This window comes from Octopus sinensis, linkage group LG7, assembly GCF_006345805.1.
Source record: "Octopus sinensis linkage group LG7, ASM634580v1, whole genome shotgun sequence".
Taxonomy (NCBI): Eukaryota; Metazoa; Mollusca; class Cephalopoda; order Octopoda; family Octopodidae; genus Octopus; species Octopus sinensis.
In genome coordinates this window covers 18,909,079-18,935,090 of record NC_043003.1, presented here as the reverse complement: position 1 = coordinate 18,935,090, position 26,012 = coordinate 18,909,079, and the positions used below count along the sequence as shown (strand labels likewise).

Here is a 26,012-nt window from a genome sequence, read left to right as displayed (position 1 = left end):
GTTTTTTTGTTGTTGTTTTGTTAATAAACACTGAATGGTCTGCTTAATTTGACATTCCCCAGTCTGCATAACTAGATATACAAATACCAGCTATGTCTGGAACTAGTCAAGGAAATTAAATATATTGGATTGCCAATTCTCTGCAAGAGTTTTATTCTGGCTCTGAGCAACACATGTAATTCTACATGTTCTCCTAGTGAACAGGAATAGGTAACAATATTTCAATGATGCGAGTTTTATCTCTCTCCAGTTCCACCTTAATTACTCCTACCTTTGTAATTACTTACAATGTAAAGTAGCCAATATCTCTGGTTCCAGTCCTTCCTATCGTACTTTAAACTTCACAACACCTAACATAAAGCCACCCTTCTCTCTACCATACCTATTTCTTTACTGCCCACAAGGGGCTACACACAGAGGGGACAAACAAGGACAGACAAACGGATTAAGTCGATTATATCGACCCCAGTGCGTAACTGGTACTTATTTAATCGACCCTGAAAGGATGAAAAGCAAAGTCAACCTCGGCAGAATTTGAACTCAGAACATAGCGGTAGACGAAATACCTATTTCTTTACTACCCACTAGGGGCTAAACACAGAGGAGACAAACAAGGACAGACAAAGGGATTAAGTCGATTATATCGATCCCAGTGCGTAACTGGTCCTTAATTTATTGACCCCGAAAGGATGAAAGGCAAAGTCGACCTCAGAGGAATTTGAACTCAGAATGAAATACCGCTAAGCATTTTGCCCGGAGTGCTAACGATTCTGCCAGCTTGCCGCTTTACCTTCTCTCTACCATACCTTTAACTCATTTAGTATGTTAGTCTTGTGAATTATAAGGGGACCTTACTCAAGCTCATACTATGAACAAAGAAAAAACAAATCAAACAAACATCCAGTATTCTCTGTATAGCAGTCAGAATTAAGAAAGGCGTTCAGCTTCACAAACCAAAGCAGATATTGGAGCATGACACCAATTCTTCAACTGGTCATATTCTGTCAAGCCATTCATCCTATGCTTGCTATATCCACAGACCCAAAATACTGAAAAATTAAATGAATACATTCCAAGGTTTTTACTCCCTCTTGGAACATTCATAAATTCTTTCTTCTTACCTTCTTTATGGAAAGCATTGATATGTGCTTTCTTGAATCTTCCAGAAGCCGAATAATCATGGAGGGTAAAATCTGAAAGAAAGAAAGAAAGAAAGAAAGAAATGATGTGTGTGATTGGATGTACAAACAGAATAAAGAGTTCTCAAAACAAGTAATAGAATTTATTTATTCATTTAAAGCATTTAAAGTTAATGATAGACTTCAATGCTACTCCAAATGTTCAGATGAAAAAAGTTGTCATTTTAGCATCTATTTTTCTATGTTCAAATGAGTTGAACAAAGTTAACTGAGGAATATATTCCAGGGCCTAAATATCTTTTCTGTTGCTAACTCTCACCTGTATCCAAGAAAGGTAATATTTAGCCATCATCAGATATGTTCGCACAGGATATTACAAATGAATGACACTGCTTGTATGACAGAGACAATCATTTACGTCTGTCATGTGACGTCAAGACAAGGAAAGATAAAACACACACACACGATGGGCTTCTTTCAGTTTCCATCTACCAAATCTGCTCGCAAGACTATGGTTGGCTTGGGGCTGAAGTAGAAGACACTTGCCCAAGATATTGTGCGGTGGGATTGAACTCAGAGCCATGTGGTTGACAGGCAAACTTCTTAGCACACAGCCATATCTACACCCTCTCTCTCTCTCTCTCTATATATATATATATATATATACATATATATATATATATATATGGTTGGTGGTCATGAAGCTTGCTTCCCAACCATGTAGTTTTGGGTTTAGTCCCATTGTATGCCACCTTGGAAAAGTATCTTCTACAATAGCCCTGGAGTGAGCCAAAAACCTTTTGACTTAATTTTGGCAGATGGAAACTGAAAGAGGTCCGCTGTATGTGTGCCCTTCTTTAAATCATGTGACAATTGTAAACAGGTCTCACCATCATACAAGCTTGGAAACGGGTTAAGGTTGGTGACAGCAGGGGTATCCTGCTGTAGAAAAATCTGCCTCAACAAATTCTGCCTGACCCATGCAAGCATGGGAAACAGATGTTAAACAATGATGATGAGAGAGAAAGAAAGAGAGAAGAGGGAGAGAGAGAGAGAAGTTTAATTTTATAAAAGGAAAAAAAGAGAACTAGACTACAAGGAAGCATATGCAGTATAATCTTTTATTAACTGATAGTACTAAGCTGCAGGACCCAAGAGCCGTGAATAATATTCACAATTAATAAAAGAATACATATATATATATGTGTGGCTTAGGAGTGGCTGTGTGGTAAGTAGCTTGCTTACCAACCATATGGTTCAGGGTTCAGTCCCACTACGTGGCACCTTGTCTTCTACTATAGCCTTGGGCCGACCAAAGTCTTGTGAGTGGATTTAGTAGATGGAAACTGAAAGAAGCCCGCCATATATATGTATATATATATGTATGTATGTGTGTGTGTTTGTGTGTCTGTTTGTCCCCCCAAAATCGCTTGACGTCCCTGTAACTTAGCAGTTCGGCAAAAGAGACCGATAGAATAAGTACTAGGCTTCTAAAGAATAAGTCCTGGGGTCGATTTTCCTTGACTAAAGGCGGTGTTCCAGCATGGCCACAGTCAAATGACTGAAACAAGTAAAAGAATAAAAAAAAAAAGAATATGTTTGTGTGTGTGTAGGAAAGGTAGGAGTATTATATTTAAGTTAAAATAAAGGGAACCATATGTATTCCCTTTTTTAGATGTTGCAACAAGCACCATATTCTCAAACGTTATGCAAGACTTCACACGCTGCTCTTTTTACTGCCTTATCTGTATAACAAAAAAATAAGAAAAAAAAAACTAAGAAGTGTAAAGCAAGCCATCTGAGCATGTCAAAGACTTTATTTCAAAGGTGCCCCTGGTATTAACTACTTATGTACATCTGGTGTATATAATAATAACCCAGGTTACCCAGGTTTTTTTTTGCATCTCTAATGATTGGATAAAACACATGCTATTGATATTTTGTCAATTCCAGTCTTACTCATTGAGCAATGATATTTTCCAAATGATACTGAAAAAAATTGTCTCTTTTTACTACTAATTAGAACTTTTGTCTTTGCTGTGTGCTATATTAATTAAGCTTTTGGCTTTTCATTGCTAATCACTCTCCCAGGTTTGGGAATTTTTGTCTGCATGTCTTCAAAAGATTCTGCAATGAGAACCATACAGAAGTTACTGAGGGCATTCATGTGTGAACTATTTTCTTAAAGACTACGATGAAGAGAATAAAACCAAAAGTAGATCCCTGGTGAAAATTCCCCAGGTCATTCCTCTTTGAACCTCGCCCTCATACATGAACTAAATGGCTTTCACAAGCCATTCACTTTACACCTACAATATTTGATGGCATAAAAAATGCATGGGTACATTAGACACACCCCAATTTCAGCAGCACATATTCAGGATAAAAGACTTTTAGAGCAATAAAGCATGTAATATTGGCCCGACATTGCCATATAAACTTAGAGTGTTGGATTCAATGGTATTTTCTAGATTGGAAAACCAAAGTGAAGCTATTTATTTATTCATATCTGAGCACTAACTACTACTTCACCGTTATCTCTTTACTTGTTTCAGTCATTTGACTGTGGCCCTGCTGGAGCACCACTTTTAGTCGAGCAAATCGACCCCATGACTTATTCTTTGTAAGCCTAGTACTTATTCTATCGGTCTCTTTTGCCAAACCGCTAAGTTACGGGAATGTAAACACACCAGCATCGGTTATCAAGCGATGTTGGGTGGACAAACACAAACACACAAATATATACATACACATACATATATATATATATATATATATATTTGGCGTTAGGAAGGGCATCCAGCTGTAGAAACACTGCCAGATCTGACTGGCCTGGTGCAGCCCTCGAGCTTGCCAGACCCCAGTTGAACCGTCCAACCCATGCTAGCATGGAAAGCGGACGTTAAACGATGATGATGATGATGATGATATATATATATATATGTATATATATATATATATACGACGGGCTTCTTTCAGTTTCCGTCTACCAAATCTACTCACAAGGCTTTGGTCGGCCCGAGGCTATAGTAGAAAACACTTATCCAAGGTGCCATGCAGTAGGAATGAGCCCAGAACCATGTGGTTCATAAGCAATCTACATACCACACAGCCACTCCTACACCTATACAGCCACTCTTACGCCTATCTCTTTAGAAATATGTTAGCTTTGGGTCCAATTCAATGTAACTGTCTTGTACTAAAAGTTTGCTATACTTTATTCTTTGTACCACTTTCTCTACTTGGTCCATTATCACCAGTCGCCTGTAAGTCTTCTGTCTCATGCAAGTCTCTCTCTAGTTAAAATCTCTAACTTTCTAGTAATTCATGATGCTCCTGCATCCAAAATCCCAAACTAAACTTATATACTCAGAGATCTATAGCTACTGCAGCATTGTTATGCATAATTACCTAACTACCCACTCTGATAGAGTTTCTATCCCAACTTCTTTACCCTGTCAATCTAATTCAGTTAATAGAAGAGTAAAAGGAAAAAGGGGGAAGAAAATAAGTATTAATTTTGAGAACATTTGGTAAGTTAGCAGCCGGTGAATTTCACTAAATATTTTGTAAAAAGTATTCAGCCATTTCTCATGAGAAAAGAATGGGAGGTTTTGGTCTCACAACAAAATAATACTCCAGCTGAGTGTTATCAAAGGCAGGGTATCAGGTAAATACATATGTACATACATGCATCCATTTATTTATATGTATACACCCACGTACTCAGAAGTATGCACACACACACACACACTTGATTTGATATATGCATATATATCTGGAGATACACACATACATACATACATACATAAAACACACAGACACAAACATATACAAAACTGCCTAAATCCAGGCCATCTCTTGCAGATAGTCAGAGATAAGACTTCAAGGAAAGAAATAGATAAAACAGTTCCAAAAAAGTGTATCTTAGGTAAGTGAACATAGTATTGGTAGTTTTGATGCTATCATTACACATTTTATAAATCAAGAATTTTATAAATATATTTTGACATACTTTTGTCTATGTTACAAGGCAGGTGTATGTGAATATATATACCTGAATGTAGGTGTCAGAAAAAAACGGTTGTGTTTGCAAAAGTTAGCATGTTAAAAGTATGTATTCCTGAAAAGAGATGGGTGTAGTAGCCATGTGTGTTGTGTACACAATATTTTCAAAGTAATGAGAAGAGTAAATACAATTAAAAACCTGTTCTGTTTAGTGTTTTTTGTATATAAAGTATTCAAAAACTATAATCTGTTATTTAGATGTCAGAATTTACTATACATTTAACAGAGAATTTCATTACTTCATTTTGAAATGTTAAATCAAACAGAACATTGATTTTATTTCAATGACAAAATGGTGATATATAACAACCACAGACAAGGATTTTTCATTTTAATTTCAGTGAAGTGAAAAAAAAAAAAAAAAAAGCTGTTTAATTTAGTCTAGCTAATTTATAGATAAGCATCCTAATTTGATATTCACAAATTGGCATTTGCTCTTCGTTCAATGACACCTATCGGCCGCCAGTTTCCCCAACATGTCATATCATTCTTTTGCTAATTGTATCATATATATATATATATATATATATATCGTTAAACGATGATGATGATGATGATATATATCATTTAAATTTGTTCATGGGAAACGTTTTGAATATGCAGATAAAGCTCCATTTTATTATGCCAACCACTGTCTAATGATGTCGACTAGTGAGCTAGTTTTTCAGGGTTGCATGAAGTTGTCCCACTATAATCATCATCATCATCGTTGTTTAACGTCCGCTTTCCATGCTAGCATGGGTTGGACGATTTGACTGAGGACTGGTGAACCAGATGGCTGTATCAGGCTTCAATCTGATCTGGCAGAGTTTCTACAGCTGGATGCCCTTCCTAATGCCAACCACTCCGAGAGTGTAGTGGGTGCTTTTACATGCCACCGGCATGAGGGCCAGTCAGGTGGTACTGGCAACTGCCACACTCAAATGGTGTTTTTTACGTGCCACCTGCACAGGAGCCAGTCCAGCGACACAGGCAACGACCTTGCTCGAATGTTTTTTCACATGCTACCGGCACAAGATAATGTAGGATAGATAGAATAACAGCAATAATCCTTGAATGGAATTTATAAGCATTTAATCCATTGCTATGTACGCTTCCATAAATCACATGATTCTTAAGATCACAATCTATATTCCTGGGATGAATGGTGTAGTCTGTTGTAGCCATGGGCATCTGGTTGACCATCATCATTGATTCATTTCTTCAGGTGATATACCATTAGCGGATGTACCACAGAGGGATGTTTATCCCTTTTTACAGGTAAAAATGGGATAAACATCCCTCAGTGGTACATCCGCTAATGGCATATCGCCTGAAAGAATGAATCAAAGATGATGGTGAACCAGATGCCCATGGCTACAACAGACTACACCATTCATCCCAGGAATATAAATAGAGATCTTAAGAATCATGTGATTTGTGGAAGTGCACATAGCAATGCATTAAATGTTTATAAATTCCATTCAAGGATTATTATTATTATTATTATTATATATAAATAAGATTTTCCATTTTTGTCTCCAGTTGCGATCAGTATATGACATCTCAAAGACCCTGCACCAAATAACATACAGAACTATTTTACTCCCAGCAAGTAAGAGTTGAAAGGATCAGCACCACAGCCTGTCTTGGCACTTAAATCTTGTGTTGTCTCATCAACTCAATCTGAATAACCAATACCTTTCATGAGTCTCTCAGTTTAGGTAAACAAAATTCTTAATTATTCAAATTGCATATAAAGACAAGTTTGCGACTTGAAAATTATAGATGAAATTTGTACTCTTGATAGAAATTTTACCATTTCTTTAGTTGCAAAAGAAAATAATAAACAAAGTGGGGAAGATTACACTTCTTCTCATATGTTATTAGGAGCCTAGACAAAGTAAATATAAATTCTTTGGTGAGAGATGCATCAAACAGGTTTTGTATTTCTCAAGATTGGCAGCAGATCATTATGTAATAATGGATTTCAGGAATTATGGAACTGACCTCATTGGTTAGTATGATTTGACAATCAATATACATTAGGTGTCACATCAACAACAAACCAACAGCAATGGATTAATAAACCCAGCAAATACAAAGTTGAATATTTAGTTTTGAGAGGAAAAATAAAAATAAATATATAATAAAAACCAAACAAGATTAAAACATTCCCAATAAATGGAAATGGATCAAGAATAAATAAACAGGTATCTATTTCAAGAGAACAACTCCAAGTGACACAAGTACTTTATTCAAATCCTCAAATATTAAGTCAAAAATCAAGATGTTTAATCCTTCAGAATTTAAACTGACCACATCTGGCCTGAATATTCTAACCATTTTGTGTTCAAACTGGCTACAGTCCAGCCTTTTACACCTACCCAGCAGTGTCATTCTAAAATTGAACAAGCACAGCTTTGAAATTTCAAAGTTACAAGTTAATGCATGATCAGTTCAAAACAATGTGAATAAATAAGCATTATATTTGACAGAGTAATCTGAATCATCATCATCATCGTTTAACCTAGCATGGGTTGGATGGTTCAACTGGGGTCTGGGAAGCCAGAAGGCTGCGCCAGACTCCAGTCTGATCTGGCAGTGTTTCTACAGCTGGATGCCCTTCCTAATGTCAACCACTCCGTGAGTGTAGTGGGTGCTTTTTACGTGCCACCTGCACAGGTGCCAGATGAGGCTGGCAAACGGTCACGATCGGATGGTGCTTTTTACGTGCCACCAGCACAGGGGCCAGACGAGGCTCCTAAAACATTAGACTGAAACCAACTGTAAATATTTCCCCATCCTGAAAGTAAGCAACAATAATTAAAACAAATCCAAAGATTAAAACACAAACTAAAAAAAAAACCAACCCAAATTAATTGCTCTCATATTTGATCTAATTCAAATGTTATGATTACATATATTTTATATGATCCATGAATTAACCACAGCATAATAACATGCAATAAGATTACATTGGTGAGCATCAGAGAATTAGTGGTGAGTATTGGAGAAGAATCTGTGATTTAGTTTCAACTCCAAGATGTATACATATCACATAGATCTGTTGCTGATTTTGAGAAATACATGAATGCCACAAATACACAGCTAATGCTTCACCTCCTTTACAAATTCAAAGCTTATTTTGTGTATATGTAATGTATCTCAACTTCCATGAGACCTCAACTTTGACTAGAAATAGTTCAATGCCAGATGGTGCAGTGGTAAAGAACCAAACTAAAGTTTCAATTTGGTGTTCCTTCTGTAACCACTCCATTGCAGTATGCTTTGATAAGGATCTATCCTGCTTCCAATATCAACTCTTGCGTACCTCAGGGTTCAGCTAACTCCTCCTTTCATACATTAATAACCTACTTCTAATTGCATACATTCCTTGATAGACAATACCATCCATCACTCCTTAACCATTTGCACAAAGACATCTACCAAGTACAACTTGAACACCTTGCCCTATTCACGTGAATAAATAATTTAAAAACATCCTCCAGACAACCTAATCAACTTCCAACAACCCCACCACCACCAAGACTCAAATAACTACAGATGTTAAAAGAAACAGTTTGTATTACACTCCCTGTGTATGAAAAACATACTGCTAAAATCATAAAAGCTACAAATAATGACTTCTGCTCTTCCGAACTAGCTATCTTGTGTACCACTTTCACCCTGTCGCACTCGATGCATTAGTTGCCCATCCTCTCGTAGTTAATACAAGTTTCACTTACCAAACCCACATGCTAAATACTTTGATCAATCCTTCAGAACTACAACTGTATCGATTTCTCTCCAAGCACACTTATTTTTTCTTTTCTTTTCCCCACAAACAGCAACCCAAGGAAAGTTTGAGCAGATCATCAACTGTATCATCTTCACCGGTCTGGATATCACTCGCTCATATTCTGACTAATATAAACAGCAACTGATTAATGAAATCAAAACATCTACAGCTAACCTTAACCCTTTTGATACCAACCCATCTGAGACCAAGTCTGATTTGTGATACAAGCTTCCCATTTGGGAGTGATCTACAATTAAAACCTTTCATACAATGCTATTTTAATTTATGCTCCAAACACCGCCTTAATAATGACAAAGTTATTTTACAAAATTTTTCATTATTTTCAAAATTAATTGAAACAAAGGTTGTATTAACCTTTCAAAAGAAAGTGGTAACAAAAGGGTTAATTACATTGATATATATCTCAATTAACTTCAGTATGTCCATACTTATGGAGAGAGAGAGAGAGAGAGAGAGAGAGAGAGAGTGGTTTAAATTAGCTGAATAGTTTTCGCCTACACATGTATTCTTCCCTCAATAAAACCCTACATAGTATGTGTTGATGGTTTAGTAAATTCATATAACTCATTATTACTAAAACTAAAAATACATTTTTTAAAAAAAATATTCCATTATTTTTAATTACTAAGTTTGCTTGTCTGTTTCTTCTGTTTTCCTGGTTTCAATTATGCTTTCCCATTTATTTATTTCCTTCTCATGAAATTTCATAAACATCGTTTCACTCTGGTGTTAATTATTCATTGAAAAATTTGTAAACATGTTCGGAAAAAGAAACAAATGAAAATGTAGTTGGTCTTATTACCAAGTTACACATTCTTAAGTTTTAGGAGGCAAAATGCTTTTGTGGCATTTCGTCCGTTTTTATGTTCTGAGTTCAAATTCCACCAGGGTTGACTTTGCCTTTCATTCATCCTTTTGGGATCGATAAAAATAAGTGCCAAAGTTTGAAACTAATATTGACATTATTAGGGCAGTGGACCAGCAGAATCAGTAGAGTGCTAATGACAGCCCTTTACATTCCGAGTTCTGGGGGTTGATGTAATCAATTTAAACCCTCCCCGAAACTGCTGGCCTCGTACCAAAGTTTGAAACTAATATCATTATTAGGGCAGTGGAATAGCAGAATCAGTAAAGTGCTAGTGGCATCTCTTTACATTCATCATCATCGTCATCGCTTAACGTCCGTTCTCCATGCTAGCATGGGTTGGACGGTTCGACCGGGGATCTGGGAAGCCAGAAGGCTGCACCACTCCGGTCTTATCTGGCAATGTTTCTACAGCTGGATGCCCTTCCTAACGCCAACCACTCCGTGAGTGTAGTGGGTGCTTTTTACGTGCCACCTGCACTGGTGCCAGGCGAGGCTGGCAACGGCCACGGTCGGATTGGTGCATTTTACGTGCCACCTGCATGGAAGCCAGTCAAGGCGGCACTGGCTTCGGCCACGATTCGGATGGTGTTTTTTACGTGCCACCGACATGGAAGCCAGTCACGGAAGCCAGTCACATTCTGAGTTTAAATCCAGCTAGAGCCAACTTTACTCTTTACACTCCAAGGGTCGATAAAAGTAGCTTTCAAATACTGGGACTGATGTAATCCGTTCACATTTAGGAGGTGAGTTGGTAGAATCATTAGCGACATTTTTTCTGGCTCTTTATGCTTTGAGCTCAACCCCAACCAAAGTCAGCTATGCTTTTCATCCCACCGGGGTTGATAAAATAAAATTCCCTGCTTAGCTACTGGGGTAGATGTACTAGACTTGTCCCTTTCCTTAAGAATTGTTGGCTTTGAGCCCTGTAACAAACTGGCACCCTGTTCAGGGTGAATGTTGTGATCTCAGTCACTTATATGTCATGGAAACCAAGCTCGAGAAAATGAAAGAAAACAAAACAAAAAACTGATCCTCTCTCAAATTTTGTGATATTGTGTCAGTGATACTAGTTTTTAAGTCACTCAAGCACCTGATGAAGGCCTGTTAGGTAGTAAGGTAAGAAAGGAAATACTCTATAGGTCACTAGTGCAAACTACTAAGCTTCAAGTTGAATGAATTCAAACAACCTAAATAACTATCTCATACCCAGCCCCGAAATATCATCTACTGCAGGTACCAGTTCTATTCATATAGCCCAACCATGAAAAATAAAACCATCAGGAATTTTGAGAACAGATAAGAAAGGTTAGCCTGTTAAGATAACTGATGTTGCAGAGGGGAGTTCAGTAAATGAGATAGTATACAAGAAAAAAGACAGAAAGAAAGAAGGAACTGGAGTGTTTTTTTTTTTTTACTTCTTGGAATAATAAAAAAACAAAACAAAACAAATAGCAGCCAAGGGAGATACAACACAGATGAAGCAGAGATGTGAGAGTGAGTGAATGAGAAAGAGTAGTAATGATGGAGAAGGTGAAAGAGAATTAAGAGAAGTAATGAGAGAGAGGAAAAAGGATTAGAGATAATAAAGAGGGTAAGTGGAGGGGTGGGGAGAGATTGAACCTTCTAATCTAAGATTGTATCACCAGAGGGCAGATAAATTATATTTGGCTCACAGCTAATAGTAAAGCCATAAACTGGTTTACTGGTGGCTAAGAAAGCATCAAGCAGGCACCAGTGGAGAAAAACAGAAAGTCTCCAATAAAAATCCTACCATTCTTTATATCAGTGGTTCTCAACTAGGGTCCAATAAAAGATTTTGTTAACATTTGTGCACAATAAACTGGTTATATTTCTAAAATATACACAAAACATTTGAATATACAATTCTTAATAAAAACAAATGCAGCGTGGAAGGTGTTTATAAGCCATTTAAAAACACAAAAATCATTAGATTCACTTCAACATTTAAATTTAATTTGCCAAAATATTTTCATCGCTTTGAGACTGCAACCTGTTCACTGACAAAATTCTGTGCTGCATCAGATATGGCACGGAATTTTGTCGGTGAACAGGTCGTGGTCTCAAAGCGATGGAAATATTTTGCCAAATAAAAATTAAATGTTGAAGTGAATCTAAAAGATTTTGTGTGTTTTTAAATGGCTTATAAACACCTTCCATGCTGCAATTGTTTTGGTTTCAGCACACAATCTCAGATTAGGTCAGTTGCTATGCAAGTACATCTCCATAAATCGTAAAAAATTAATCATAAAAATATACAAAGTATTTTTAGATATTGAATGGTTATGAGGATACAACTCACGGAGTAAAATAGGGCTGAAATAGGGCATTATTTCAAGCCAGCCGGCTTTTTTTGCGCAAACTGCACGTACATTTTTCTCACGTACGCATAGTATCGATTGCAACAGCTGATGTACTTGCACGTACAAATGCACGTTCCCACGACTTTATCGATCACATTCTCACTTGGAATCGATTTTTGTAATTTTTTCAAGACTTATACATGCCCTGATACTGTCGGTATCTACATATCAAATTTGAGCGCAATCGGATGGAGGATGCCTGAGATCCTAGGAGACACACACAGACAGACAGAACGGATTTTATATAATAGATAAGTTATAAAAAAACACTCTTTGTGTATGTTATGCTATCAAAACCAGAAACTGTCAAGACGTTCTATTTCATTAACGAAAACTAAATCAATTATGACAATGTTGATATGAATTTGGTATTCCATTCTGACAAAGATACAAAGATATAAACAAATATTCAATACTTGATAACATTTCGAAAGATAAACAGTTGTTTAACCTCAACACAAGGACAGAATAATCTTTTTTTAGAAAATACATAAAACTTGTATTGGAAATGTAATTTCTGTCTTGCAGTGGTTACACCTATTGAAAATGTACAACTTGTACAATGTTTATGAATAAACTGTTGAGATTTTAACGAAAATGATAATAAATATCATAAAATTTACAGGCAAAACTTTTGGTTCTGGGTATGACTATTAGATGGCACCTTTGGCAAGTGTCTTCTACTATAGCCCTGGGCCGACCAAAGTCTTGTGAGTGGATTTGGTAGATGGAAACTGAAAGAAGCCCGTCGTATATATGTGTGTGTGTGTGTGTTGTGTGTGTGTGTGTATATATATATATATATATATCACCGTGACCAACCAGGCTATCAGATGTTGTTACACATCACTGGTAACAATGCGCTTCACATTGTTTTAGCCTTCAAATGACACCATCCTGCTGGCTAAGCGAGCAGGCCAACAGAAGAAAGAGTGAGAGAAAGTTGTGGCGAAAGAGTACAGCAGGGCTTGCCACCATCCCCTGCCGGAGCCTCGTGGCGCTTTAGGTGTTTTCGCTCAATAAACACTCACAACGCCCGGTCTGGGAATCGAAATCGTGATCCTATGACTGCGAGTCCGCTGCCCTAACCACTGGGCCATTGCGCCTCCATATATATATATATATATGTATGTGTATATGTTTGTGTGTCTGTGTTTGTCTCGATAGAATAAGAACTAGGCTTACAAAGAATAAGTCCTGGGGTCAATTCGCTCGACTAAAGGCGCTGCTCCAGCATGGCCACAGTCATATGACTGAAACAAGTAAAAGAGTAAAGAGAATGACCTCAGACTGATGAATGTCTTGAGAAATTGGTACAGAGAAACTGTATGAAGACCATTATGTGTGTGCATGCATGCATGTTTGTATTTGCATGTCTTTGCTTGATAACATTTTGGTGGTGTTATTGTTTACATCTCCGATAAGCAAAACATCCAGCAGTGGTTTGTTATGAGAAGACATAGAGGGTTAGGCATCAGGAAGGTTAGCTGACCAACCTTTGCCAGCATGTGCAAAAATGATGAAGAAGCAGATTAATTTGAGACGTAAAAGAAACAAGCTTAATAAGACAGAAACCATGAATCTGTGTCCATCTGCTTGATGGACAACCACGTGAACAATAATCTTACCAGTAAAGCAGTGGCCCCAGTCTTTTTTGCACCACTGACTGGTTTCATGTGAGACAATTTTCCCCGCAGACTGAGGGATCACATGTATAATAAAAAAAACAAAGTGCATAATGTATAATTTAATTATTATATATACAACAGATATGTATTACATATATAATATATATATAATGCATAAACACCCTGCAGACTGCAATAATCAATAAAATAGACATAAATTAAAAAAACATATTCTTTCTGTGCAAGCATAGCTGTGTGGTAAGAAGTTTGATTCCCAACCACATGGTTCCAGGTTCAGTCCCACTGCATGGCACCTTGGGCAAGTGTCTTCTACTATAGCTTTAGGCTGACCAAAGCCTTGTGAGTGGATTTGATAGACAGAAACTAAATGAAGCCCATTGTGTGTGTATATATATATATATATATATATGCAATACAAATGTATTACTTCCCAGTAAAGGATAGCCCAATAAGGGTAAAAGTATACATATAAAAGTAGATAAATGGTACACACACGTCTTTGCTAGTAAATACGCAGTGAAGCTATACAATAGCGTCGTATTTATATCGATTGCTATTTTCCAGTAAATATTGGTACCTTGTTGTACCATTTACTACTTATATATATATATATATATATATATATATATATGTCATCACTATAATCATCATTTAACGTTCGTTGGCCATGCTGGCATGAGTTGGATGGTTTGACTGGGCTGACACGCTGGAAGGCTGCCCCAGACTCTAGTCTGATTTGGCATGGTTTCTATGGCTGGATGTCCTTCCTAATGCCAACCACTCTGAGAGTGTAATGGGTGTTTTTATGTGTCACTAGTACAGGTGCCATTTGTATGACACCAATATCTGCTACGACTGCTATTTTGCTCGGCTTGATGGGTCTTCTCAAGTACGACATAATGCCAAACGTCTTCTGGTGCAGAAAAAATTTTATTAAAAAAAAGAGAAATGAGGAGAGAAAACACTAACAAAACTTTTAGATATCTTATACTTTGACTTAACCAAATTTAACCCTTTTGTCACCTTATTTCTATTAAAATGGTTTGCCTTTATTTCAATTAATTCTTAAAACAAGGAAGAATTAAATAAAATAACTTCGGCATATGTACATATATGTCTGTACCCCACCACCAACAAGTGTTGGTGTCTAACATCCCTGTAACTTAGCAGTTTGGCAAAAGAGAATGACAGAATAAGTACCAGGTTTAAGATAACAATAAGTACTGGAGTTGATCCATTTGACTAAAAAAAAATTTGAGGCAGTGCTCCAGTATGGCCACAGTCTAATGGCTGAAACAAGTAAGAGATAAATGAAGTCCAGTACCAAATGATCTATGGGTTTGGCACTGGTTTGTGGCATGGTGGTTGGGGATCCCTAAAGTAAGCAACAGATACATGGTTCAAATGCTATCAGTGGTCCTGTTGCTCATCACTACTTCAAATATGTGTTTATAATATTCTAATATCTTCTACATTCCAGCACAACCAGTGGAGTGTTGCTCACACAATAAGCATAACCTTGTACACATAGACACAAATGCATTAAAAATCCCATCAAAAACATCCTAATAAATAAATACTGAGTAAACAGGTTACAATAAAAAAAATAAAGAGGAATGTTATTTTGACTTTGCACTCAAGTGAAAGATATGAGATCATTTCTTCTTTAATGTTAGATTTTTCACCTTGTTTATAAACACCATATCATTTTAGTGTTATCAAGAGATATATACTCAAATACACACATACACACACAGAGAATAAATGCATTAAATTCATACAGTTTCATACTCTTTTTACTCTTTTATTTGTTTCGGTCATTTGACTGTGGCCATGCTGGAGCACTACCTTTAGTCGAGCAAATTGACATATTCTTTGTAAGCCTAGTACTTATTCTATCGGTCTCTTTTGCTGAACCGCTAAGTTACAGGGACGTAAACACACCAGCATCGGTTGTCAAGCGATGTTGGGGGGACAAACACAGACACACAAACATATATACATACATATATACAACGGGCTTCTTTCAGTTTCCGTCTACCAAATCCACTCACAAGGCTTTGTGGTGAGCCCGAGGCTATAGAAGACATTTACCCAAGGTGCCACGCAGTGGGACTGAACCCGGAACCATGTGGTTTGGAAGCAAGCTACTTTTCTTTGGTTTAATCAATACACCATCTAGTTAGCTTCAAGTGCTTTATTTTACAATAGTAATCATAGAATTTAAGATGGGCAAGGAGGCAAACTGTGTGGTTAACAATCCTGCTTTACAACTCTGGGATTTTGGGTTCAGTCCTATTGTGTGACAACTTCAACAAGTGTCTTCTACAATAGCACTAGGCTAGCTAATACCTTGATGCTTTGTGAGTGAATTTGGGATACAAAAACTGTGTGGAAGCCTGCTACAAATATTTCTGTGTGTGTTCCCCACAAAAGCCTGACAACTGATGTTGGTTGGTTTATATCCCCATAACTCAGCGGTTTGGCAGAAGACCAATACCAGAGTTTAAAAAAAAAGTACTAGGGTTGATTTGTTTGATCAGAACCCTTCGAGCTGGTGCCCTAGCATGGCCACAGCTCGATGAGTGAAACAAGAATATAAAAGAAACTGACATTGCACTAGAAAAATAGAAGATATCAAATAATAAAATAGGTGCAGGAGTGGCTGTGTGGTAAGTAGCTTGCTTACCAACCACATGGTTCTGGGTTCAGTCCCACTGTGTAGCACCCTGGGTAAGTGTCTTCTATTATAGCCTCGGGCTGACCAAAGACTTGTGAATGGATTTGGTAGATGGAAACTGAAAGAAACCCGTTGTGTATATGTATATATATGTGTGTGTTTGTGTGTCTGTGTTTGTCCCCACAACATCGTTTGACAACCGATGGTGGTGTGTTTACATCACCGTAACTTAGCAGTTCGGCAAAAGAGGCCGATAGAATAAGTACTAGGTTTACAAAGAATAAGTCCTGGGGTCGATTTGCTCGACTAAAGGCAGTGCTCCAGCATGGCTGTAGTCAAATGACTGAAACAAATAATAATAAAAAAAAGAGAGACAGAGGTAGCACTCTGTGTTGGGGCTACGATTGCTACCAAGTAAATGTAACATTACACAACACATGGAATTTAATCCTATATTGTGAAACACCAATTTGAGACATGAAAAAGAAACGAAGCTCAAGCAATGTATTTCTGTAATTGGAGAGCAGCCCCACATTGTTGATAGAGCTGCCTTACTGGTAATGTAAGTGTCAACCTTCACTGTGCTGATTAAATTACTGCTGATGGTATAATATGCTAATCATATGCAAACCAGTTCTCATAATCTATTTCTAATGGCCAGTTAAAAAAAAAAAAAAAAGTGCATACAACATGATATGAAATGTGAAGAATTCTGGAATGTACCCCTCTATATCAAACATGACTGAACTTGGTTCCTGTATTTCAAGTGCAGATATATGGAGCCAAGTATACTTGGTTCCCATGCAGTAAGGTTTAATGATGATAAGGTTTATAAGATGTTAGAACATAAAACATGTCTAAATCCTGTCTTACTTATGGGGTATCACATAGACAATATAACTTACCACAGAAATTTGCTGAGAGGTCTATTAGTGTATACCAAATTTTAAGGTTTGGCAACGTACAGTAATTAATAGATGACCTTTCAAGTCCATTCAGGACCACATTTTAAAAGTAACATACTGGTCCATCTGTTTAAATTAATTTTGAAAATATTCAACAACTGAGAGCTCAAGCTGGCTATTGTTTACAAGTTTATGAAAGACCACAAGTAGAACCCTTCTGCAAGCAAAGACTAATTTAGTCCTCACTATACTATTAAGGTGAAGTGTACAGGCTAAAGGATGAAGCACTTGTCACCCTGAGATACCCGCTGATGACATCAAAGGATTTCCAACATTGCGATGGATTCCAGAAAGATTGCAAAACCTCTGAGTAGCTCCTGCAGTTTCTGTGTGAAGTAAAGCATCTCTGATGTTTATTTCAACAAATAAACGCTTTTCCATTATGAAGTTGGTGCTTGGAACATAAATTAACAAAAAAGGTCCTCGATAAAATATTGACAAAAGGTTTTACCTAACCCTTTAGTATTCACATTATTCTGTCATAAGTAATACTTTTTTATTCACATGGTTTTGAACTAACCATGCATTATCTTGTAGCTATGAGATTTTGATGAGGTACCTGTTAATTTTTAGAATGATATTGTAGGGTTGGTGTGAGAAGCCAGATCTGGCCAGTTTGAACATAAAACAGGCAGAATGCTTTAACCGGATATGGCTGGTTTAAATACAGTCATTTTAAATAAGGGTTGTTTTGTATTATGGAATAAAAGAAGAAGCAGCAATCTAAGATGGGTCAGTTTCAAAAGGGTTAAAGGTGAATATATACATTCTGTACATTTTTTACATTATTTACAATTGATGGATATTTGTCCTCATCTTGTTTGTTGTTAACACAACGTTTCAGCTGATATACCCTAACCAGTACGTCATATGCCCGTGGGCATATGGCGTAGTTGTTAAGAACATGGACTACTAACCCCAAGATTCTGAGTTCGATTCCAGGCAATGACCTGAATAATAATAATAATAACAACAACATCGAAGAATACCTTAGGAATGAGAACCCAGGTTCGAAATTTTCCCCAAGAGACCTGATGAAAGCTGGAGGGTATATCTGCTGAAATGTGTTAACGACAAACAAGATAAGGACAAATATCCATCAATTGTAAATAATGTACATAATTCCTCATCTCTTAAATATAGAACTATACACAATCTGATTCACATATCAGTGTATAATCTATACAGCAGTTGATACAACTGTAATAATAATGCATACACTAGGTGTACAAGTAACATGATAGAGAATACTTATGGCAAAGAGATAAAATGAAGACTAAGTATGAAATATTAACCTACTCTTAGGGAAAAATGCTGGGATAAGCCTGATAAATTTCTTTCTAGTATCTACTTCAATACTTCACAATAGACAGAGAAATAGCTGAGTTGTTAGAGCAGTGGATAGAATTTGTTCTGAATGTCTTCGTTCTGAGTTCAAATGCTACCAACATCAAGTTTGTCATTCATTCTTTCAAAGGCTGATGAAAAGAGTACCAACACAGGACATTTAACTAATAGAAGTGTAAGAATGTCTGACCAGATGCCTTGTGATACTTGTTCCTGTTCCTTGTGATCTGAGTTCAAATCCTGCCATCCCTATTTGGGTGATAAACTGAGTCATTTTATTCAACACCACTACCTGACATCTTAGATAGAAGTTCCCTTTGTGGTAAGTCCTTGGGTCAGATCTCCAGTTTGAGAATACCCTCTGACCCTTTCTTCCACCTATCTTGGAGGCCTTGAAAAAGTTATGGCTACTGCCCTCCTTCCTAAATGTGTGATTAAGAAGTTTGCTTCCCAAATACATGATTTCAGGTTCAGTCTCACTGCACAGCACCTTGGACAAGTGTCTTCTACCATAGCTCCAGGATGACCAAAACCATGTGACTGTATTTGACAGATAGAAACTGAAAGGAGCCCATTGCACATATGTTGGGGAATACCCTTGTCTATTGGCGGCGAGCTGGCAGAAACATTAGCACGCTGGGTGAAATGCTTAGCAGTATTTCGTCTGCTGTTACGTTCTGAGTTCAAATTCCGCCAAGGTCGACTTTGCTTTTCATCCTTTCGGGGTCGATAAACTAAGTACCAGTTACGCACCGGGGTCGAAGTAATCAACTTAATCCGTTTGTCTGTCCTTGTTTGTCCCCTCTGTGTGTAGCCCCTTGTGGGTAGTAAAGAAATAGGTACATCCTTGTCTTGACATCTTGTGATAGTTATAACTGAGCGTGTTGTTTGTTTCCAGACTTCAGTGAAAAAGGTCCAGCAACGGGGAAATATTACCTTACTTGAAAACAGGAAAGGGTTGATGACAGGACAGACATCTAACCATTGAAAATCTGCCTGATTAAATTCCGTGTGGCTCATTGCAAGCACAGAAAAGTAGACATTAAATGACGATGATGGTAATAATAATTTTCAATAGTATTGTTAAGGTCAACTGTCAACTTTATTTTCTTCAGTTGTGGATATATAAAATAATTTATGAAATAAAATACCATCGACAACAATATTAAACTAGGTAATTTAACTGAATACACATTATTCTTGAATATAGAGTTTTACCTTGAAAAACTATAGAACTAAAGGGAGAAATTATTAATTTTTTTAAAGCAATTTCAGCAACTTTCTTTAAAGGACACATAGGAGATACAAAAGATAAAAATTTCATTTCCAGATAAACACTGAAATCAAATTCACATGATTGTCAGTTAATGTCTTACTGGTAACAATGAACATTGCTTTCTGATATAATTTAATTTAAATAATTTCCAATGTTTAAACAAAGAAAGAGCTATTTCGAAATTCTCATGTTTTACTCAGGTCATTGAATTCAGCATTCTTTTATGGTTGGTAAAAGAATAGGGCTTAGAGTAGTAACACAAATACAAAATGTACTAACCAAATAAACGAATATAATAATGTTGTTGTTATTATCTGGTTGACCTAAAATCTATGAAGCAATGAAATTTTGTTTCATTTTTGTTTTTACATAAAATATTATACTGAAAGGTTTCTGATAATAGGAATTTATTTATTTTTAATGATATCAAGCCAATATATTTTTCCTCTCAGTAATGTCCTTTCTGATTGACTAGGCACAATGCCAACCTTGTAAGGGAAGACAGTATAGTGAAATAATTTCACCATAGTATGCTAAACAGAGCCTGTTCTATTGATCACTGACTCCTGGAGAGATGAAAGGCAAAGTCTTCCCTGGTGCAGTTTGAACTTGCAACTTTTAGGTTCAAGACTACCTTATTTGATGGCATATAAGATGCACTCCCTACAAAGAAAAAAAGTCTTAAAAAAAAAATCTCACCCTGGGTCCTTTTGCAAAGTTGGGCCTTATATTACATGCTTTAATACACTAAAAACTTTTTTCTTGAATATGCACTGCTGAAATTGGCACATGTCTAATATGTTCAAGCTTCTATAATGCCATCAAATACAACATACACTACAACAATAAGTGCAATTCAGGCACTTCTGTTTAGTACCAACTCCAATGCTCTTGACAAAATAACGAACATTTCCTTAATTAGTACTTTCTGCACCCATAAACATAATGATTTCTTGAATTACCCCCTGTTCAACAAATAGTTATAGAAGAGTGTGGTCACTACTTGCTACTTATCTCATCAACATCAGGGAAATGAAAAGCAGAGACAACATCATCATCATCATCATTTAACGTCCGCTTTCCATGCTAGCATGGGTTGGACGATTTGAGTGAGGACTGGCAAACCAGATGGCTGCACCAGGCTCCAAGTTTCTACAGCTGGATGCCCTTCCTAACGCCAATCACTCCAAGAGTGTAGTGGGTGCTTTTACATGACACCGGCATGAAGGCCAGTCAGGCAGTATTGGCAATGGCCATGCTCAAATGGTGATTTTTACATGCAACCTGCACAGGAGCCAGTCCAGCGGCACTGGCAATCACCTCACTCGAACGTTTTTTCATGTGCCAGTAAGGCTAGTCAAATGTTACTGGTAACAATTACACTCAAATGGTGCTTTTTACACGCCACCGCCACAGAAGCCAGTTAACAAAATTTGAATTCAGAGTATGTAGAGATGACATTGATGACAACATTGTTGTTGTCATCATCATCATCATTCTATGTTTCTCTGTGCTTGCATAAGTTGAATGGGTTTTATCCAGCATGGCATCTCACAGCTTATTGTAGTCCATTGTCATCTTCATGAGGTTCAGCAATTAGAGATCTGCCTTTACCCATATCTTACATCTTCCTCAGCTTTAGACTCCTTCCACTTGGCACTACTTTACCTGTTATCTTCCATATGCATCCAATTTGCATATCGGCACAGTTTAAGTCTACACTGTTGCACAATGCAGACGGTTCATTTTACACCCAATATTTTCCCCGAGCTCATTTTTGCTGTTATTCATGGCGCATGGACATGGGCAGAGTATACTCACCTGATTTCTTATTTCTTTATTGCCCACAAGGGGTTAAACATAGAGGGGACAAACAAGGAAAGACAAAGGGATTAAGTCGATTACATATACCCCAGTGCGTAACTGGTACTTAATTTATCGACCCCGAAAGGATGAAAGGCAAAGTTGACCTCAGCGGAATTTGAACTCAGAACGCAAAGACAAATGAAATACCACTAAGTATTTCACCTGGCGTGCTAACGTTTCTGCCAGTTCACTGCATACTCACCTGATTTCTTTTCAACCTTTATACATCCTCTAAATTCAATGTTAATATTTTACTACTATATAGGGTGGTGAGCTGGCAGAATCGTTAGCACACCAGGCAAAAGGCTCAGCAGCATTTTGTTCATCTGTATGTTCTGAGTTCAAATTCTGCTGTGTTTGATTGTGCCTTTCATCCTTTTGACATTGATAAAAATAAGTGCCAGTTGAGTTCTGGCATCAATATAATTGACAATCCCTCTCCCTGGAATTGCTGGCCTTAGTGCTAAAGTTCGAAATAAATATTTCGCTACTGAGGCAGTGAGCTGGCTGAACCATTGGCAAGCCAGGCAAAATGCTTAGTGACATTTTGTCCATCTTTATGTTCTGAGTTCAAATTGCCTTTCATTCTTTTGGGATTGATAAAATAAATACCAGTTGAGCACTGGGGTCATGCAATGATCTTACCCACCTAAGCTTGCTGGCCTGGTGCTAAAATTTGAAATCAATATTTCACTATTATGCAGTCACATTTTTTACACAAGCACAATACAACACGGGGGACGGGGAAGTGGAAGTGAGAGAGAGAGAGAGAGAGAGAGAGAGAGAGAAGAGAGAGAGAGAGAGAAGAGAGAGAGAGAGAGAGAGAGAGAATCCCATTATTGCTGCTAAGAGGGGTAATAGCTCTTCGAAATTTTTCCATCTTACTTTTACTCTGGCTACAATGAGTTCAAAGCATTCACATCCACCAGTAATTAGGTTAGAGAAGACAGCAGTTGACAGGTAAGTTATGTGTCCCCATTTGTTGTACAGGATGGCCCAGAAAATATTTTGATGAATTAAAATATTTTAAAAATGCTGTGAAGTTTAGTTTTCACCAGAAAAATTCTCTTATTTACATAAATGCATCATGAAGTTTTTATGGTTGTTCTCTGAACTGTCTCAATATCTAACCATAAAGCTTTTTCACCTGTTCTCACGCAACAATTATTAAAAATATTTGTGTCCCAATAATGACAAACCTTGACAAAGAAAAAACTCTACTTCAGTTTATCTAACATACAAAATATCTTTTGAACTGACAAGTCATAAAAAAGACACTGTATTACTATCAACACTTTGATTAAATTGCAAAGCGCTGGTTACTCAAGTTCACCTTATTTTATTCAACCACAAAATAATGATAGTGAACGCTAAAGATATGCTTGATAGTATTTCAATTCAGAAATGTAAGGCTGTAAAAATAATATCTCATACAACTCTAATCTATCAGTTTCATCTGCCTTAGTTTGTGCATGTCTTTGAAAAAGTGTAAAAATAAATGAAGGCGCCCTCTCTAGACATCTTCCTACACACTCTTATGAAACCCTGTATCCTCTTTGTACTATTTATGTTCCCCCCACTGTACTTTGTGGGTATGTTCTAATGCATCTCCTTCACCATCTATTTCTCTCCCAATCTAGTAAGTGTATCTATCTAACTCTCTCTCCTTCCTCTCCTTTTCCTATCGTTGCTCCAGTCCATTCAGCTGGCAAAAATGAGTAACGCTGCGATGGACTGGCGTCCTGTCCAGCAGGGGGAACACATACGCCATAGAAACCAGGCCCATGAGCCTGGCTAGGCTTTAAAAGGGCGCATTTATATATTTATTTTTTTTCACCTTTTAGGCTCACCAAAATAAGTGCCAACCGAATACTGGAGTCAACTTTACATTTCTATAATACAACTTTGTTGTTTTGCACCTGCTTTCCAAACTAGAATGGGTTGGCAGGTTGTCACAGACTGAGTCAGTTCTTATTTGGGAATTGCTGCCCACTAAGAGAGGTTGGAGGATTACATTTTGCTAGTATATTTCCTTTTGAACTCGATTATAAGTTTGAAATGCCCTTCTTATCACCAAACACTTTACATAGTGTGCTGGATGCATGGCCTAGTGGTTAAGCTGTTGCACGCATGATAGCTAGATCACGGGTTCAATTCCCTGACTGGGCGGTGTGTTGTGTTCTTGAGCAAAACATTTCATTTCACATTGCTCCAGCCTCCATTTCAATCAGTGGGAATGTTGGCCTGCCTCGCCTAGCCATTGGGATGGCATTATTTGAAGGCTAAAACAATGCAAAAGTGCATTGTGACAAGCGATGTGTAACAACACCTGATAGCCAGGTGGGTCATGTGATCACATGACTGGGTGCATATTTTATCATAGCACTTACACTAGAAAGGTAGCTGTGTCCTTGACAAGACTAAAGAAACCTTTTAGACCCTATGTAATCTCCACTTGTTTGCTAACCACTTTACAGACTGTGGTAGTTATATTCTGTTATGGCTTCAACAGAAGCAGGGTTGCCCTGTAACATTTACTGAGCTGGATCCTGTGTACTGTGTTCTCTTCTGTGAGGATCCAGTTGGGGTGATGGCTTGTGTTGGTTGGCCACATGCCTCACGGTCATGATGGATGGGGATATATCTTTCGGAGATAGGGACTGACTGGGACACTGTTAGGAGATTTGCCTGGGATGACCCAAGCAGATTACTGGTGACCGGTGGACGCAGTGACACACTGCAACAACACATGTCCCCATACCTGATCTGAATATATTTCTTTGCCCCAAAAATGCATAGGAGGAAAACTGGAGAAAAAAAAAAAAAACCCAACAAAATCTAACCTGCTGAGTTTAAAACAAGCAACAACAAAAAAAAAAGAGAATGTTAATTATTAAGCAAAAGATAGATGTGTACATGTGTACACAAATAATGTAGTTAGATACAAATGTTTATTCAGTCTAGAAGTGAAGTAAACTGTAGCAACAGATAAGAAGCAGTGACGGGAGAAATACAATTATTTAGCCAATATTACCAACTGACCCATCAATATATATTCAAATAGTGATAATACTGTATATGATTAACGATAAAAAAAAAATGATTTCTTGCACAGACACAAGGCTAGAAATTTTGATAGGAGGATAGAGTTGCTTGTATAAGCCCTAGTACTTACTGGTACTTTTTTTTTTTTCTTTTTCCAAGTAGCAAAAAAGTATCACCAGAAGGTTACCCAAGAGTCATGACATGGATGCAGTCCAGTTTCCTTAGAGTTTAAGAAGTTAAGGGCCAAAACACTCGCCTGAGGTGGGTTTCTTCTCTGAAGACCTGCTGTTTGGCTCTCTTGAGAATTTCTTATTATCGATGTCAATAATTATAATAACAATCCTTTCTGCTAAAGGCATAAGGCCTGAAGTTTTGGGAGATTGGACTAGTCAATTACATCAACACCAGTGCTACACTGGCACTTAATTTATCGACCCCGAAAGGATGAAAGGCAAAGTTGGTCTCGATAGGATTTTGTTTGACCCTAATGAATCTGCTAATCCACCAATAATAATAATAATAATAATCTTTTTTACTATAGGAACAAGGCCTGAAATTTGGAGGGAGAAGGCTAGTTGATTACATCAAGCCCAGTGCTCAACAGGTACTTATATCATCAACCCTGGTAGGATGAAAGACAAAGTCAACCTTGGTAGAGTTTGAACTAGGAATGTAAAAAGATGGAAGAAATGCTGCTAAACATTTTGTCTATGAACAAACAATTCTGTCAGCTTTCCCCCTCAATAATAATGATAATCTTTTCTACTAAAGGCACAAGGCCTGAGATTTGGTGGGAAGGGACTTAGTCAATTACATTGATCATAGTGCTTAACTGGTACTTATTTTATCAACCCTGAAAGGATGACAGGTGAAGTTGACCATAACCCTTTTGTTATCTTATTTATTTTGAGATACTCTGTGTTTCT

General features: G+C 37.2%; 1 protein-coding gene across 1 annotated transcript in view; it reads right to left on the bottom strand.

The window, feature by feature from the left end:
• LOC115214181 (transmembrane protein 183) overlaps nucleotides 1–26,012 on the bottom strand; it is a 79,621-nt gene that overhangs the window by 12,876 nt on the left and 40,733 nt on the right. Inside the window, exon 2 of the mRNA XM_029783279.2 lies at nucleotides 1,122–1,193. Within this exon, the coding sequence (XP_029639139.1) occupies nucleotides 1,122–1,193 (72 nt within the window). The remainder of the gene's footprint in view (nucleotides 1–1,121; nucleotides 1,194–26,012) is intronic.